The 15071-nt window shown below is 33.8% G+C and overlaps 3 protein-coding genes across 4 annotated transcripts; 2 read left to right on the top strand and 1 right to left on the bottom strand.

Annotated features, from left to right (window-relative positions):
* Nucleotides 1-885: 885 nt before the first annotated feature.
* LOC107897907 (putative glucose-6-phosphate 1-epimerase) lies at nucleotides 886-6828 on the bottom strand. Of its 2 annotated transcripts, XM_016823510.2 has the most exons (9): nucleotides 6812-6828; nucleotides 3064-3210; nucleotides 2547-2667; nucleotides 2399-2455; nucleotides 2142-2299; nucleotides 1914-2045; nucleotides 1571-1673; nucleotides 1394-1493; nucleotides 886-1312 (listed from the first exon to the last, which is right to left on the bottom strand). In XM_016823510.2, the coding sequence occupies exons 2-9, from the start codon at nucleotides 3120-3122 to the stop codon at nucleotides 1095-1097; spliced, it is 948 nt and encodes a 315-aa protein (XP_016678999.1). In that variant the 5' UTR covers nucleotides 3123-3210; nucleotides 6812-6828; the 3' UTR covers nucleotides 886-1094. The 2 variants fall into 2 exon arrangements, with proteins under 2 accessions (XP_016678999.1, XP_016678997.2); XM_016823508.2 differs by lacking the exon at nucleotides 6812-6828 and having other exon boundaries at nucleotides 2547-2621.
* Nucleotides 6829-6857: 29 nt separating this feature from the next.
* On the top strand, nucleotides 6858-10070 carry LOC107897908 (ribosomal RNA-processing protein 8). The gene is made up of 9 exons (XM_016823512.2): nucleotides 6858-7251; nucleotides 7334-7395; nucleotides 7602-7653; nucleotides 8057-8171; nucleotides 8316-8410; nucleotides 8853-8959; nucleotides 9055-9169; nucleotides 9507-9551; nucleotides 9839-10070. Exons 1-9 carry the CDS (start codon nucleotides 7069-7071, stop codon nucleotides 9908-9910), a joined length of 846 nt encoding a protein of 281 aa, XP_016679001.1. The 5' UTR covers nucleotides 6858-7068; the 3' UTR covers nucleotides 9911-10070.
* A 439-nt stretch (nucleotides 10071-10509) lies between these two features.
* On the top strand, nucleotides 10510-14436 carry LOC107897906 (serine/threonine-protein kinase STY13). The gene is made up of 6 exons (XM_016823507.2): nucleotides 10510-11718; nucleotides 11873-12005; nucleotides 12176-12371; nucleotides 13051-13175; nucleotides 13273-13431; nucleotides 13807-14436. The coding sequence occupies exons 1-6, from the start codon at nucleotides 11588-11590 to the stop codon at nucleotides 14119-14121; spliced, it is 1059 nt and encodes a 352-aa protein (XP_016678996.2). The 5' UTR covers nucleotides 10510-11587; the 3' UTR covers nucleotides 14122-14436.
* Nucleotides 14437-15071: the final 635 nt, after the last annotated feature.

Raw genomic sequence — 15071 nt, 5'->3', positions numbered from 1 at the left:
AAAGGTGCAGAGTTCAGGGAAATCTTTGAGCCCTTCGGCCAAGGAATTCTCACTTTGGACTCACACGTATGGAAGAGGCAAAGGAAGGTGCTGCAGTCATTAACCAAGAACAACAAGAAGTATGCAGCCTACTAGCAAATGCTCGAGGGAAGTCTCATCCCGGTCCTCAAACATTTTCTGAGGCTTGGAACTGAACTGGACCTCAAAGATGTGCTTCACTTACGATTACATAGAGGCTTTGCTTTATAGGAATGTGGTGCCTCAAATGGTTTGGAGATTGCAGAAATGGTTTCAACCTGGTGAGGAAAAAAAGCTGAGCAAAGGGTTGGGAATTGTGGATGATTTTGTGTACGATTGCATTTCATCAAGATAAGAGCAGTTAAGGTGATCCAAAGGCCGATGATCACTTCGACTTGTTGACAGCTTATCTAGTGGAAGAAGAATCAGACGTGTGATTTAGGAAAATCAGAAGCATAGGACTCACATGATTTTTCTTTTCTGGCTCATCACATCGCATCTGTCCGTTGAAAACAAGATTTTGGAAGAGGTCAAAGCCCCAATTGTCCACAAAGTAATGATGGGAAGATGGTGTGTTTCAGTGCAAAAGAGCTGAAAAAGTTTGTTTACATACATGCAGCATTGTGCGAGACATTGAGACTGTATCCACCAGTACCTGTGAACAACAAATCTTCAATCGAAGCAGATATACTTCCGAGCAGGGATCGTGTGGGTCCGAGAACAAGGATTCTTCTATCAGTGTATTCAATGGGAAGAAGCGAAGAAATATGGGGTGTGCAATGAACATAATCCTCAATAATCTTCCATTATGTTTCAAAACAACAGTTGTGACGTATTGCTATTGATATACTTCAATTCATCTATAGATGTACTAAAATGGTTATCTTTAGCCAAAATATGTAAGAGTGAGAAAGTTTTCCATCTACTTATAGTATATATATATATAATCCCTCTCAGACAATGTGAAATGCCCTATATTGGCAACAACTACACAAAGAAGTGCATTTATATTTTACAGCAAATAGGACTAACTATTTGAATCATGAGAAAACCTTGATTTACTCTGAACCTGAGTATCAGTGAAAGCCGTAAAGAACCTTTCGGGGATCCAACTGTCCGCTGCAATAACTAGAGGAGACTGTGGAGATCTCTTGTCGGCCTTTCCATTCTTCAAATGGTTTCAAGATGATCGGGGTTTCTATAACAGCAGAATCTACACATAGCATGGATTGATAATCCTCATCCCCTAAATCTTGCAGAGCCTTAGCCTTTTTATCCCATGGATTCCATACAACTGCACACAAAGTGAATGTTTAGATCCTTGGAAAGAATCAAGCATTACAAAAGCAAAGTAACTTAAGAAATTTGAATGAACCTGCATCCGGCATCCCATCCTTCCACAGTTCGAATGTCCTCTTCTTCTCGTGGTCAATGATGGCAATCTTTGTTGGGGTGCTCAAATATACTCTTTCAAACTAAAGCATAATAAATATATGTTTTTAGTTATGGTTTTAAGGCTTTACACATGCATACGAATATACGAGAGGACTACCTCGCCATCAAAAGTGATTGCATCAGCTTGCTCAGTGAACCTTTGCCTGTTATTCAAATTGTCAAAATAATCGAGCGTCTCCAAGCCCTCCACACGCACTTCACTGCAAATTTAACAGAGTTTTCCGACTCTTCTAAGCAAAGAATATGGAACTTCTTCCTCAATCATCAATGCATAATGCATAAGCAAAATAAAGCAAAAAAATGAGCAAAGCTGTCCTGATATGTCATCACTACAGTTCATATTCGAATTTATATCGATTAGGGCAGTTCAACATTTAAAACCTTCTGGCCATTATTGCATGAAAAAGAAGAAACAGCGGTCAAAAAATCATGGCCCCAACCTGATGTCAGAGACAGAAAAATAGTTGCAGAGTGTGAACATGAAAGAGAAGGCCTTGTTATCCGTATTCCTCACACGAGGGATCAACGTCAGCCTGCCAGCACTGAGAGTTACACGAAGACGCAATTCGAAGCTGCAAAATTGCAGGGTGATCAACATTCATCAGTGCATACATGAAGTCCGCTTTTCCACGTTTAATCTCAAAAGAACACAGGATACACAAGCATACCAACGGGGCCAGATCTTTAGATCCTCTTCTGTAGACTTCAATATAAGATCCACCGATGACTGGTTGTTAGCAGGAGGCAAAGGCGAAGGATCACTGTCCAGTGACCACATTCGGTTCCGTGCAAACCCATGCTGCTCCAGCGAACCAAGATTTCCGAACTGCAACAACCAGCAATAAAATAAAGAACATACACCCTACCTTATCCTCAAGAATGTCTCTAAGCTTAAGGTTCTCCCAACTCCGTGGTATATACTAACCTGAGGAAAGCAGATGGGTATACCTCCCCTGATGGCTCTAGGTGGCTTCCAATTTGCCTAGGGATCACAGGAAAAACAAGTAAATACAAAGACAACACCAGCATTTTAAGATCGAAAAACATATAGAATAAAAGAAGAATTAATTCACCTTGCTGCTCATAAAAAGCAGTTCTTCCCTTCTTTCGTTCTTCCATGAAACAACTTGTCCACCATAGAGTAGCACCTGAAACTCTTTTATGTCAATTTTGAAGCACCCTTTATGTACTAATCTGATAGAAATTTCCAGTAGCAAAGAAAAGGGAGAAAGATGGTTAACATATTTGATAAACACATCCACCCACACACATACATCTTTCGAAATGTTATCAACTTTTATCCATCAATTCAAGAGTTATAATCATAGCAACAACCCCATTATTTGATAATCAGATTATATCTGACTTGTTTAATTATGTAAACTTTAAAATAGAAAAGGACTTGAGCTTTAAAACAAGATATTTGTCTCAAAGTAAAAATATATCTGATAACCATATTCACCGTTAAAATATCAATCTCCCCTACTTTTCACTCTATTGCTTCAGATCACCTGGCCATTTCCTTTTTCACTGCAAATTGCTCTAAATTTCTTGTTGATAAAGATTCAGGGAAAAGAAGGCAAAACAAACCTCAGCAGATGAACCAGTTGGTTCAGTGAGTATAATTCTGTGCAATCCATCAACATCATGAACTAGATTCATTGGCATAGCTTTTGGCCTTAATCTGGCCCTTATGCTACTTGAAAATGGATTTACTTTCCCTTTCCTCCACTCCAGCTACACCATAAATATAAAAAAAAAACCCAGTTAAATAAACATGCAAACAAACAAGAAAAGCAAGAAAATTTTCACATCAAGATTTCATATTTGAATAAGACAAGTTAACACGACAAACCCACATTAGAAAAACAAAAAATTAGAACTTACATTTACAGGTGTGAATGTGATGATAAGGAATATATATATATTTAACGAATAAAAAAAGAAAAGAAATGGAAGATTTTGGTAGTAATATCAGTTTCGACTATGAAGAACACCCAACTTTTCACCAACTCCCAAGTTGGAGAGAAAGCTGTGAAATAAGGAAGTAAAGAATATTAAAAATTGAATATGAATATATATGTGTGTGTCTAGAAGAGAGAAAAAGAAAAAGAAAAAGAAGGGGAAGTTATGGTGAAAGGAAGGATATCCAAAGAAAACCCATCAAATGTTAACTATTTGTAATGCTTTTTGTCATTGGATACTCTGACTTCCTTCTCTGTCTGTCTCTTTCATTGTACATCTGATGTTGTGTGTTTTGTCTTTGATTTTTTTTCTCTTTACATCTTCTTTCTTTCACTTTGCCATGTCTATTCTCAACCTATTTTTATTTCACTACATCAAATATTTCTTGCTCTTAAATACACTTATTAACTGTCAATCAAGATTTTATAATAATTTCGAATTTAACTGTGATGATCATTTTTTCATTAATTTTAAATATTTATTAACTTTCTCAAACTCTTAAATAAATAAAAAATATGTGTTTAAAGGCATTCAAAGAATTTTTTAAAAAAAAAGTTGCTTATTTGATTTTTAAAATAAATTTCTAAATATTTTTTGTTTAGATGCTTTTATTTTTATATGTTACATTTAAAAATAGTATACTAAATCAGAGGTGCTTAACCATTGAAGAGGAAGAATCTCAATCTCAGAGGCTTATGTTCATTGAAGTTTGACACGTACATAAGTGATCTTTTAAGGAAAATTTTAAAATAAATCAACGGTTCTAATTGGTTTATTGAAATCTAAATTTTGTCTGTTTTCATTATTAGGGATGGGAAAATATTGAGTCCACGTCACTCACACCCCTAATGAAAATGTTCAAATTGTAAAAATTTCCCCTTCATTTTTAATTTTTACTTGGAGGGCCCATACTCTTTCATATTATATTTCTTGGTTACTCTTCCAATATTTTATCATTTATTTTCAAATTTTCTAATCGACATAAATACTGGAAAATTTTTGAAATATTTTTTTTAAATAAGTCTTATGTTTTTATTATATTAAAATATTATTTTTACAAATTTTACTATAAATAAAATTACATTAAAAGGTTAACTGGCCTAGAGATCCTCATTTTACTATTACTTTTTATACTATTATATTTTAATTTAGTTATTTTTAGTTAATATATTTTTCGAATTTTAAAGTTTTAATCTTAATCAAATTTTAGTCTTAATAGATTTAATGATTATCATATGAATAAGAGCTGAAATTTTAAATTTTAAAAAAAATATAAAAATAATTAAATTAAATAAAAAAATTAAATTCACGCATAATATCTAAATAATTTAATTATTATCAAGACTAAAATTTAAATAAATTGAAAAAAAAGAAGGGTGAGATGGTGTTAGGAATAGGGTAGGTAGGTAAGAGAGATAAGGGGGTAGGCAAATTGCAAGCAAACAAACAAATCTATTGTAAGGCAAAGGAGGAAATGCTTAGGTATTCTTTTCAAACTTTCGGTGTATTTCTCATTTCATCCAGTCTAATCTTAACCCTACCTTACATCATTTTCACTCTTTTAATATTTCATATCAATCCTTAATTCCTATCATTTTCTATAAAGTATATTATATAATAATACATTATTAAATATTTTAAAAGAATTTATTTTTAAATATGCATTACCATTTTATTCACTAACCATGTCTAACCATGTTGATATTAAAATTTATCATATATCCAATTTGTCCTCTCCTTACCTTAGGAGTAAGGGGCGATGCTTGAGACATGCCCTCCAGTATCCCCCCTTTTTTTTTGATCCGAACATTTCCCGTAGACATTGCTAGGGTTCCACGACCAGTCCACAGAGGACCTAAGCTACCATATTGTTCGAATCGAAAGCCCTCAATTCATTACGAGGCTTTCAACTCCCGCCCAACTCAAATTCAACACTGTAGAATCCATTCAAGCTAGCATCGAACAAGCAATAATAATGGAACACTTTCCGGAGGGTAATGTATCGGGCAGGGGTGATATCGGTTTGGTTCGATTAAATTTTTTAAATCATTTATTATAAATCGGTTCATTTTGATTTTTGATTTTTTCAAATAAATTTTTTGTTTTGATACTTTTAGATTTATTTTGATAAAATAGTTTTGTTTTACTGCTTTTAAACATTATTTGACAAAATTTCAATGTCTTTTCTATAAATATTTTTAAAAATTAATAATTCTTTTAAGAACTTTTAAATTACATTCACTATTTTAAATATAAAATATTTATTTTTATATCATAATAAATTAAAATTTATTATATATTAAATAAAAAATAGAATTTGGTTCAGTTTCAGGTAATCCCAATTTTTGAACTTACATTCCATAAACCGTCAAAAGACTTTGATTTGGGTTGATTTTCGGTTTGGTTGGTTTTTTGCTCACCCATAATCCCGGGGCACAACAACAAAGCCCTCTCATGTAGATCAATTGACACTAGAAATTTTATCACATGTGTATATGGGTGGAAATCACAAATTTAGAATACAGATGTGTGTTTGAAAATAACATACAACAAATAATAAAACGTATGTTTGAAGCTAATTAATAATGACACATAAAATATGTACAATATTAAAATGAAAATAATTAGATTAAACTATGACACTAACTTAATCAACAACATTATTAATACTAGAAATTTTATCACACTCTATGCATGTGTAAACTACATACTTAGAACTAAAAAAACATGTAATTGGGCACACAAATTTTGAATTGAATATTGACTTTTAAAAATTTGGAGTCAACTTTGAAAAAAGCTACAATTTTTAAATACAAAGGAAACTCTATTTTTTTTTCTGATTTAGCTTTGATTTAATGGTCATTTAAACTTGATCTAGGAATGATGTGGTTTGCTTCAAGGGTTTTGAGAGTTAATCTTCAAGTTAAGTTTGGCTAGAATTTGATTTGATTTGGATTTAAGAGTAATCAAATTTGATCTTAAAAATAAGTTTAGTGAGAGTTTGAATCTAAGGATCATTTAAACTTGATTTTGGATGATTAAGTCTGCTTAATTATCATAATGACTTGTTCTTGAAACGAGTTTTGATCTCTCTTCTTCAGTTGAACAAAGACGACTTTTCTTTAAAACTGATATTGTATTGTTCAAAATTTCTTCAAAATTTTTAATTTTTTCAAAATTTTTTGTAAAGAGCTTGTAGAACCAATGCCGTTGCTTCCAAATATAATAACAAGCTGACGCGAAACAACTCTTCCAATTTGTGTCCATTATTATTTTAAGTATTGAAAAATATTAATATTAATATATTTTATAATTAAAAATAAATATTTAAATATTTAAATAAAGTTAAAGTGGAGCTAAGGTGATCTCTTACCCAAGATCCGATTGGGCGACCCATGGACAGGTTTAATAGCTTATATGGCAACTCCTCTGTTGGTTCTCTCGGATGAGCCTTTAGCAGTGATATTTGGGCTTCAAAAACACAAGTATTGACTTAGAATGGCTTGAAAACAGCCCAATTCCTCTGCAAAAACCTTCGCCCAATTCTTCTGCAGGAATGATTCCCTTGGCTTAAAACAAAGAGCAAAGGACTTTGGAAGCTGCCAATAATAGAGCAGAAAACCAGAGACGATGAAAGAAGAACAAAGCAGAAAGCGGAGAAGGGGGAAAAACAAGAAACCTCAAAAAACCCAACCATCTTTGCTACCTAAACACTCAACAAAGCTTCACAAAAAGACCCATCAACAAAAAAACCCTGCCCATCAATCTTCTTCTTCTTCTTCTTCCTTAAAATCCTCTAGTTTTCTTGACAAGGTTACTTCTATATGTATTTGCATATATGTAAATATATATCCGATATTGGATTTATTTTTATGGGATTTATTTCAATATGCAGATGAAAGCAAGGCTAGCTGGTGGGCATTTTAGGATGATCAATGAAAAGCTTTACACTTGCACGTATGTTCTCTTTCTTTTCACTTCTCTTCTATTTGAATTTAGTTGCGTATTGGTTTTGCTCAAGTCCGAAGGAGGAAAAGAAAGAAGTTTTGTTTCTTTGCCTTATGTACAAGCGGTGCTTTATTTTTGTATTTAGTTAATTTTTAGTTGAAGTTGTAGCTTTTCAACTTAGTAATGCAAATTCAGCTTCGTTTCTTGTGTCTTAGTGGTAAAGAAGCACTGGACTATTTCAAAGAAGACCCAGAATTGTTTGACATGGTAAGCTTTAAAATTATTACTGTTCTTCTATTTAGCTTCTGTTTGATATTCAATTGCATTCCATGAAATTATATGTCCTTATTTTATTTTATTTTTATGTTTTCTTGTGAGAACTATTTGCTTCTGAAATTGAATCCTTAGGTTACAAACTTTTTAGACAGCTTACAACTCACCTGCAATGACTTCTAGTAGGATCTTTGCTTTGAATTCGTTTGTTATGCTTCTGCTAGGCCTAACAGATGTTGAACTATTATTGTTATGTAACCATGTTGATGCATCTAAAGTGCCTTTTGTTTCCTTGTCATTCATGGTTCATGAATGGTAGTTCTAAGTTCGAGCTGATGTTCTTAAGTCTGATATTGAAGCTGCATTCTGGACTTATACATTTCGCTCACTTGGCCAGTACCATACAGGATATCAAGAGCAAATGTCACATTGGCCTGAGCTGCCAGTCAATATAATCATAAAATGGCTGAAGGAACGTAGTTCTTCTTTGATTGTAGCTGATTTTGGATGTGGTGAGAATTTGGTTAACTGGATTTTGCCTTTGTGTATTGCAATGATAATTTCTTGAACTCATATCCATTATAAATGTTTAACTACATCCGTTATTTCTTGTTTTGGCTCTTCTGCCATTGTCATCCTGCTCTATTTTATCACAGGTGACGCACGCCTTGCAAAAAATGTGAAGAATAAAGTTTTCTCGATCGATCTTGTCTCAAACGATCCTTCAGTAATTTCTTGTGATATGGCAAACGTAAGCCCCTCCTTCATCCTTTATACGAGCTTGTTATGATCATTGCATGAGTCCTTGCTGTCATCACTGAGTGTTATTACATAATTTTGATCCATCAGTAGGTACACTGCATATGCTATCAGTTATATAGCATCTGTAGGGAAAACTACTGTCTGCCTGCAACTATCAGTTGCCTGATGCAAAATTGGTTCCATAGGATACCATACAACCAAACACCAAGTTTAATTACCTTTTAAAACGAAAGAAAACACAACAAGCAGATGGTTCCGTTTATAGGTTTCATTTTCGACAATGAATGCAAGCTGTTATATATGGATCGAAGATAAGAGTTTAAGAATCTCTGCCTCTCTACATGTGCACACATGTGTCCGAATGTTTGAGAACACGAAGTATTGGGTGCTTCCAATGTAGTAATTGATTTTTTTTTGAAATTTTCTGGCAGACTCCACTTCGTCCTTCATCGGTAGATGTTGCTGTCTTTTGCCTTTCATTGATGGGGACGAACTATGCTAGTTACCTTAAAGAAGCATGTAGAGTTCTTAAGCCAAGGTTTGCTGAGCTTTAATATATTGTTTAATGTTTGTTGTTACCCTTTTTTTAATGAGTTTTTCGTTAATTAACCCACTTGTTTTGGTTCTTCACAGTGGTTGGCTTTTGATAGCAGAGGTAAAGAGCAGATTTGATCCAAATAATGGAGGAGCAGACCCAAATATGTTTTCAAAAGCTGTTTGTGAGATGGGATTTACTTCAGCATTGAAGGTTATTATCTTTCTTTTATCGGTTAATATGTGAAATCAACCCTAAACTTATACGCCCTTTAACAATTTGGTCAAACTAGCCTAATGGACTAAATTGACTAATACTAAGATGGCATTAATATTTAAAATATATATATAAATTTGACTTGAGAATGGCAATTTGATATTGGCTTTACCACATAACATTAGCATTTTATATAATCACTCTGTTGGAGTAATCTAATACAAGGTTTGGTACCTAATTGTGATTTTATGTAACTTACATATGGACCCTTTTATTTACATCAAAGCATACCATTTATCCTTGGCTAACTCATTCAATTCAACCCTATTTGCAGGATTTCTCAAATAAGATGTTTGTTTTATTATACTTCAAGAAAAAGGTTAGTGACTTTTTTTTCTCTTTATTGTGTTGTTCCGACTTTCCATTTTTATTGAAGTACTCGTGTTTGACCTCTGTGTCCAACACATTTTAGATATGGGTATGAGATTTGACCTTCCAAGGATCCTTCAAATGCATGTAAAAGACTTACCAAACACATACCACTATTTGACATTTGCACCAGACTTCGAGTAAACAAAGCTGATATGGGATGGCATGGCAAGAATTATATGTAGTTCCATTCATATCCCATTGTTCCTTAACCTCTGTTCATATTTTCCATTGTAGGAAAACCAAAGTTCACATGGGAGAGAAATTGAATGGCCAGAGTTGAAGCCTTGTATATACAAGCGTCGTTGAGATTAACCTTTTCTTTTATTTGCTTTGATAAGTCAAGCTTGTTGTCAATCATAGATCCACTTTAATGTAATTTTAGGCCACATTTTAGCAACTGTTTTTGTTCATTGTTATCATTTTTATTTGAGACGATCAAAGAACAAGGCATGATCATTTCATGACTTTTGAGTTTTGGCAGGTTTAGCTATGTTGCCTGGATTTTTTTTCTTGAAATATCTATTTAAATATGAATATAGCTTTTAATCATTCAATGCGTAGAAAAACTTTACAAAGATTAACATATCTATTACGTTTAACACTGGAATCAATCTTCTCAACAGACCATGTTAGTTATATTTTACTTGGACGAAATAGGCTCAAACAAAAATATCATCGAAATTAGTCCCACAGTTATTATATATTATACAAATACCATAAAATACAATAGAGAGAAAACATAGATATATACTTGTGAAATATATGATTATACTGAAATAAAAGGTAAAGAATAAATAAAATAAGGAAAGGTTAACAAGAAACATGTGAGAAGCAATGGAAGGTGGAAGAAGCGAACATGTCTGCCCTACTTATCCTTTTTATTTCCAACACCACCAGAATGCATCACATGAAAATACCCAACTCTCAATCTCATGTCTCTTCCAAATTTTGCACTAGCTTTCATTTTCAAATTATATAAAACACCCAAAACAATCTAGCCCTACCAAAAGAGAGAGAGCAACTGCCTTAATAATTTGTTTTCAGTGCATGGTTTCATAAGAAAGTGGATTTAATCAACAATTATTTAATCTCATTCTCATCATATGATATGAACCATCTCATGAATCTTATGCAGACTGAATTTTTACTTTTTCATGTTTGGTTTATGATCAAATACAAAATTAGTTCAAGAAACAAACAATAGAAATCACTGTTGTTTAAGACTCACAAAGAATAACGCAAGGAAATCAGAAGGGAAAAAAAGAACCCAGCTTTCATTGCACTTCCATAGTTCTATTACAATAACTTTCAACAATTAAATAATCTCTGTGTCTGTCTCTTATTAATAGCCAGTAACCAGTTCTTATCCCACCATTAATGCTCCCAGTACTCCAATAATTCTTCCTTTCATTTCCTTTACCTTAATATAATTCAACTATTGCATTTCTTTGCTTACTCAGCTCACATCCCATAAAAAAACTTATCTTTGTTTTTAAAATTATTTTCTTGTGTCAGTACTTGCTTGTTTGCTGAAGGGTCTTTTCTATTGTGTGTTATCTCTCTCTGGGTTTATATATTTGAATTTTCTATTACTACATATTCGTTTTATTTTAATTTTTTGTTTGTTGCGGGTTGTCTGCTGAGAACATGTGGGACTTTATTCCTTGCCTCCCATTAAAGGGCAGTTCTTGATGGTTTTTTGGATCTACAATCCCTGATTTTTGGGATGGTTTTATTGTTTTAAAGCTGGGAAAATAAATTTAAAAAAAGAGAGTAAAAATTCAGGCTTTAGGTTCTTTAATGTAGGCAAAGGCATGTACTTTATTTCCTCTTTTTTTTTTTTGCCCTTCAGCTATGAAAAGTTTTGAGTTTCTGAGCTTTTCATGTTCACTTCAAATGCGGGATTTTCGAAAGGGTACCTTATTGTTTGTTCAATAGATTTAGTTTGTTTTATTCTTGTTTTAAAAAGGGTGGTTTCAAAGTATGGGGTCTGGAAATGATTTTTTTTCAACTCAAGAGTTCAATTTAGATGCTAAGTGGTTGATTGATCCTCAGCAGCTTTTTGTTGGTCCTAAGATTGGTGAAGGTGCTCATGCTAAAGTATATGAGGGAAAGTAAGTCAATTTCCTTTGGATTCTACTTCATCCTGTTTGACCTTTTGATCAACTGTGAAGAACAAAAAGCTTGTGTTTCTTGATAATTTGATTATCTGTAGCTGTTATTAAGTAACGGTTATCTCATGTAATCTAATACATTGAATGCATTTAGATACAAGGATGAGACTGTCGCTATTAAAGTTGTTCGAAGAGGGGAAACCCCTGAAGAGATTGCAAGGAGAGAAGGAAGGTTTGCAAGGGAAGTTGCAATGTTATCCAGAGTTCAACATAGAAATCTAGTGAAGGTTGTTGAATTATTATATATGCCATTGATTTCTTGTTGCTGACTTTTTTTTTTTTGTGTGCGTGTGGATATTGTTAATGAATATCTGCAAATCATGAAGTTTGTAAGTTATCTCAATTGGAAATAGGTTCATATCATATCTTAGTTATCTGAGATTTTATCTGTTTCCAGTTTATTGGAGCTTGCAAGGAGCCTATCATGGTCATAGTAACTGAGCTCTTACAAGGTGGGACATTGCGAAAGTACCTTCTGAATTTGCGGCCGAAGTGCTTGGACTTGCGTGTAGCGATTGGGTTTGCACTTGATATTGCTCGTGCAATGGAATGCTTACACTCCCATGGAATCATTCATCGGGACCTGAAACCTGGTATGACTAGTGTGTTATTAAGCCTGATTTAGTAGTGTTCTTAGAAAAGGTTAAAACTTCTATGTTTAATTGCATTTTTGTCTCCATGTATCTGTAAGATTTGGTGTTTAGAGCTTTATGGCTTTTGTTCCTTTATATTGTTCTAGTCCAACTCGTAAAACAGCAAAAGGAATCCATGATAACCAATGGTGTGTGTTGCAAGTTATGTTATCCACCATAAAGAGTTTACAACTGATGAGTCCTGTTTTCCATATTTGTATGTGGCCACTGATAATTTGATCAGTATAATTTACTTACCTTCGAAAAGAAATACGAAAAAGAAAAAGTTTTTCTTTGAATACCAATGCATGTTCCAAAGATCTATTGCTTATAATGATAAACGTAAGATGATTGGCACGCAGGCCATTTGACATAATATAAGATGGCTTAACGTTCAAGGTGTGGCATTTGGGGTTTTGCAGGATCCAGTTATTTTGCTTGTTGACACCCTAGTTGTTTTCACCAATGCTTTTATTGGGCCATATAGTGGGTGTTGGAGGGATTGAATATGCTATTAATGATTCCAACGGCAAATTTAACTTGAAGTAAATGAAAGTAGCAACAGTCCTTAATGAAATTTATGCAATATTGCTGTCACATCTCATAGGTATGCATGATCCTGATTCTTTTCTTTTCTCAGAGAACTTGATCTTGACCGAAGACCATAAGACAGTTAAGCTAGCAGATTTTGGTTTAGCCAGGGAAGAATCGTTAACCGAAATGATGACTGCTGAGACCGGGACATATCGTTGGATGGCTCCTGAGGTAATGTACTGACCTATTCAGAACTTAAAATCAACTTTTCTTCCCTTTAGTTTTTTTTTTTTTTCTGAGATGCCAACCCTTTTACATATGTTAACAGCTTTATAGTACGGTCACACTAAGGCAGGGAGAGAAAAAGCATTACAATCATAAGGTGGATGCCTACAGCTTTGCTATTGTGTTGTGGGAACTCATCCATAACAAGTTGCCTTTTGAAGGCATGTCAAATTTACAAGCGGCTTATGCAGCTGCTTTTAAGGTAATGATGTGCAGTCTTTTTCTTATAATAATTTTTTGATATTAATGATTTCTTGAGTATGTGCTTGTTAGCCTGCCTTGGAAAACCTCGCCTGATACTATGTACCATGAATGTCACCGTAATACTAATATGTTATGGTCGAGAAATTACCTGACCACTGTTGAACCTGGATAGTTCTACCTTATCTTATACATAAGTGATTTGGAGAGTGTCCAGTTCTCGATGATGCTAGAGTAGCATTCATCTTGAAAGCTGTTCAAAGTTTGTGTTTGCCAAGAATAAGCTCATATACGATTAAGTTTCTTCAAATGCAACTATGGTATTCCAGTATTGGCATTTGGCATCGTGGTCTAAGTTTTAACTATGTTGTTTCAGAATGTCAGGCCTAGTGCTGAGGACCTTCCAGAAGATTTGGCATCAATTGTGACTTCATGTTGGCAAGAGGATCCAAATGCTCGGCCCAATTTCAGCCAAATCATACAGATGCTATTACACTATCTCTCAACCGTTTCACCACCCGAGCCTGTGATGCCTCCTAAGAGAACGACTTCAGAAAATGCTGTATTGCCACCAGAGTCTCCTGGTACAAGTTCATTGATGGCTGCAAGAGATGACGTAGTGGAAACCCCAAAAGCCACTGAAGAAGACCAGCCTAGAAGCTTCCTGTTCTGCTTCAACCAGTGTTACTGAATCTCTCAGACGCACAACTTCACTTTCGAGGATATCACAAACTAATATTTAGGGGAGTTCAATAAGATAACTAGTCTCGGATATTAGAAAGAATGCAATCTAATCGGATTAGTTTAGTTCAGTTATAACATGTATATGACAGAAAGCTGTCTGGTATGAATCTGATGTGTCTGTTAGCTTTATATACTGATTTACATGAATTTTAGAATGCCCTGACCAAGATGGATCAGAAAACTTATGGGGTTTAGGAGTTGCTGTGATGGAAATATCAATGTATATAAGGTGCATCCTAATGCCTATGCTCCTGTTTTCTTCTTTAGAATTTGCATTAGCTTTTACGTTTTGACATGCTATGCTACTCCAACTCGGATACGAGTGTTGTCTGTATAAAATTTCAAGGGGTTTTAGAAGGGTTATATTACTCTATCATGTTCAATATATGTAAGATGCCAATACTTCAAAAAAAAAAAGGTTAATGAAGAGCTGGAACAACCAAGTTAATAACTTCAATTGCATTATTCATAATCTTTGATTTCGTTTTTAGTGAACTGAGTAGCTGGCTTGAGAATGATTGAAAGATCTGCAAAAATGGAACGAAAAGGTTAAAGAAAATTAATGTGTGAGTGAATCTAAGAGAAAGAGAGGAAAACTAGCAAGACTTTGGTCTTAATTATCATAATTTTAATGTTTAAGAACATCCTATCACTTAATCTTTTCTTGATTTTAATGCTAGCTGCCAATAAAACCTGAAAGTTAGTAGAAGACTATAAATCAAAAGAGTGTGAGGATACTAAGAAAGAAATTGAAGTTTGATAATTATAGATTCAAGCTAGTAGTCAAAGGCTTTAGACAAAAAAAAGGTACATTTTTTTCTGAGCAGAATAAGATCAATAAGAGTTGCTATCATCTAACAATCCATCAAATGGATGTAAAAACAACTTTTTTAAATG

The sequence above is a fragment of the Gossypium hirsutum genome, chromosome A05 (assembly GCF_007990345.1).
Source record: "Gossypium hirsutum isolate 1008001.06 chromosome A05, Gossypium_hirsutum_v2.1, whole genome shotgun sequence".
Lineage (NCBI taxonomy): Eukaryota > Viridiplantae > Streptophyta > Magnoliopsida > Malvales > Malvaceae > Gossypium > Gossypium hirsutum.
The sequence above is the reverse complement of the archived record's forward strand: the minus strand, read 5'-3'. Positions and strand labels throughout refer to the sequence as shown.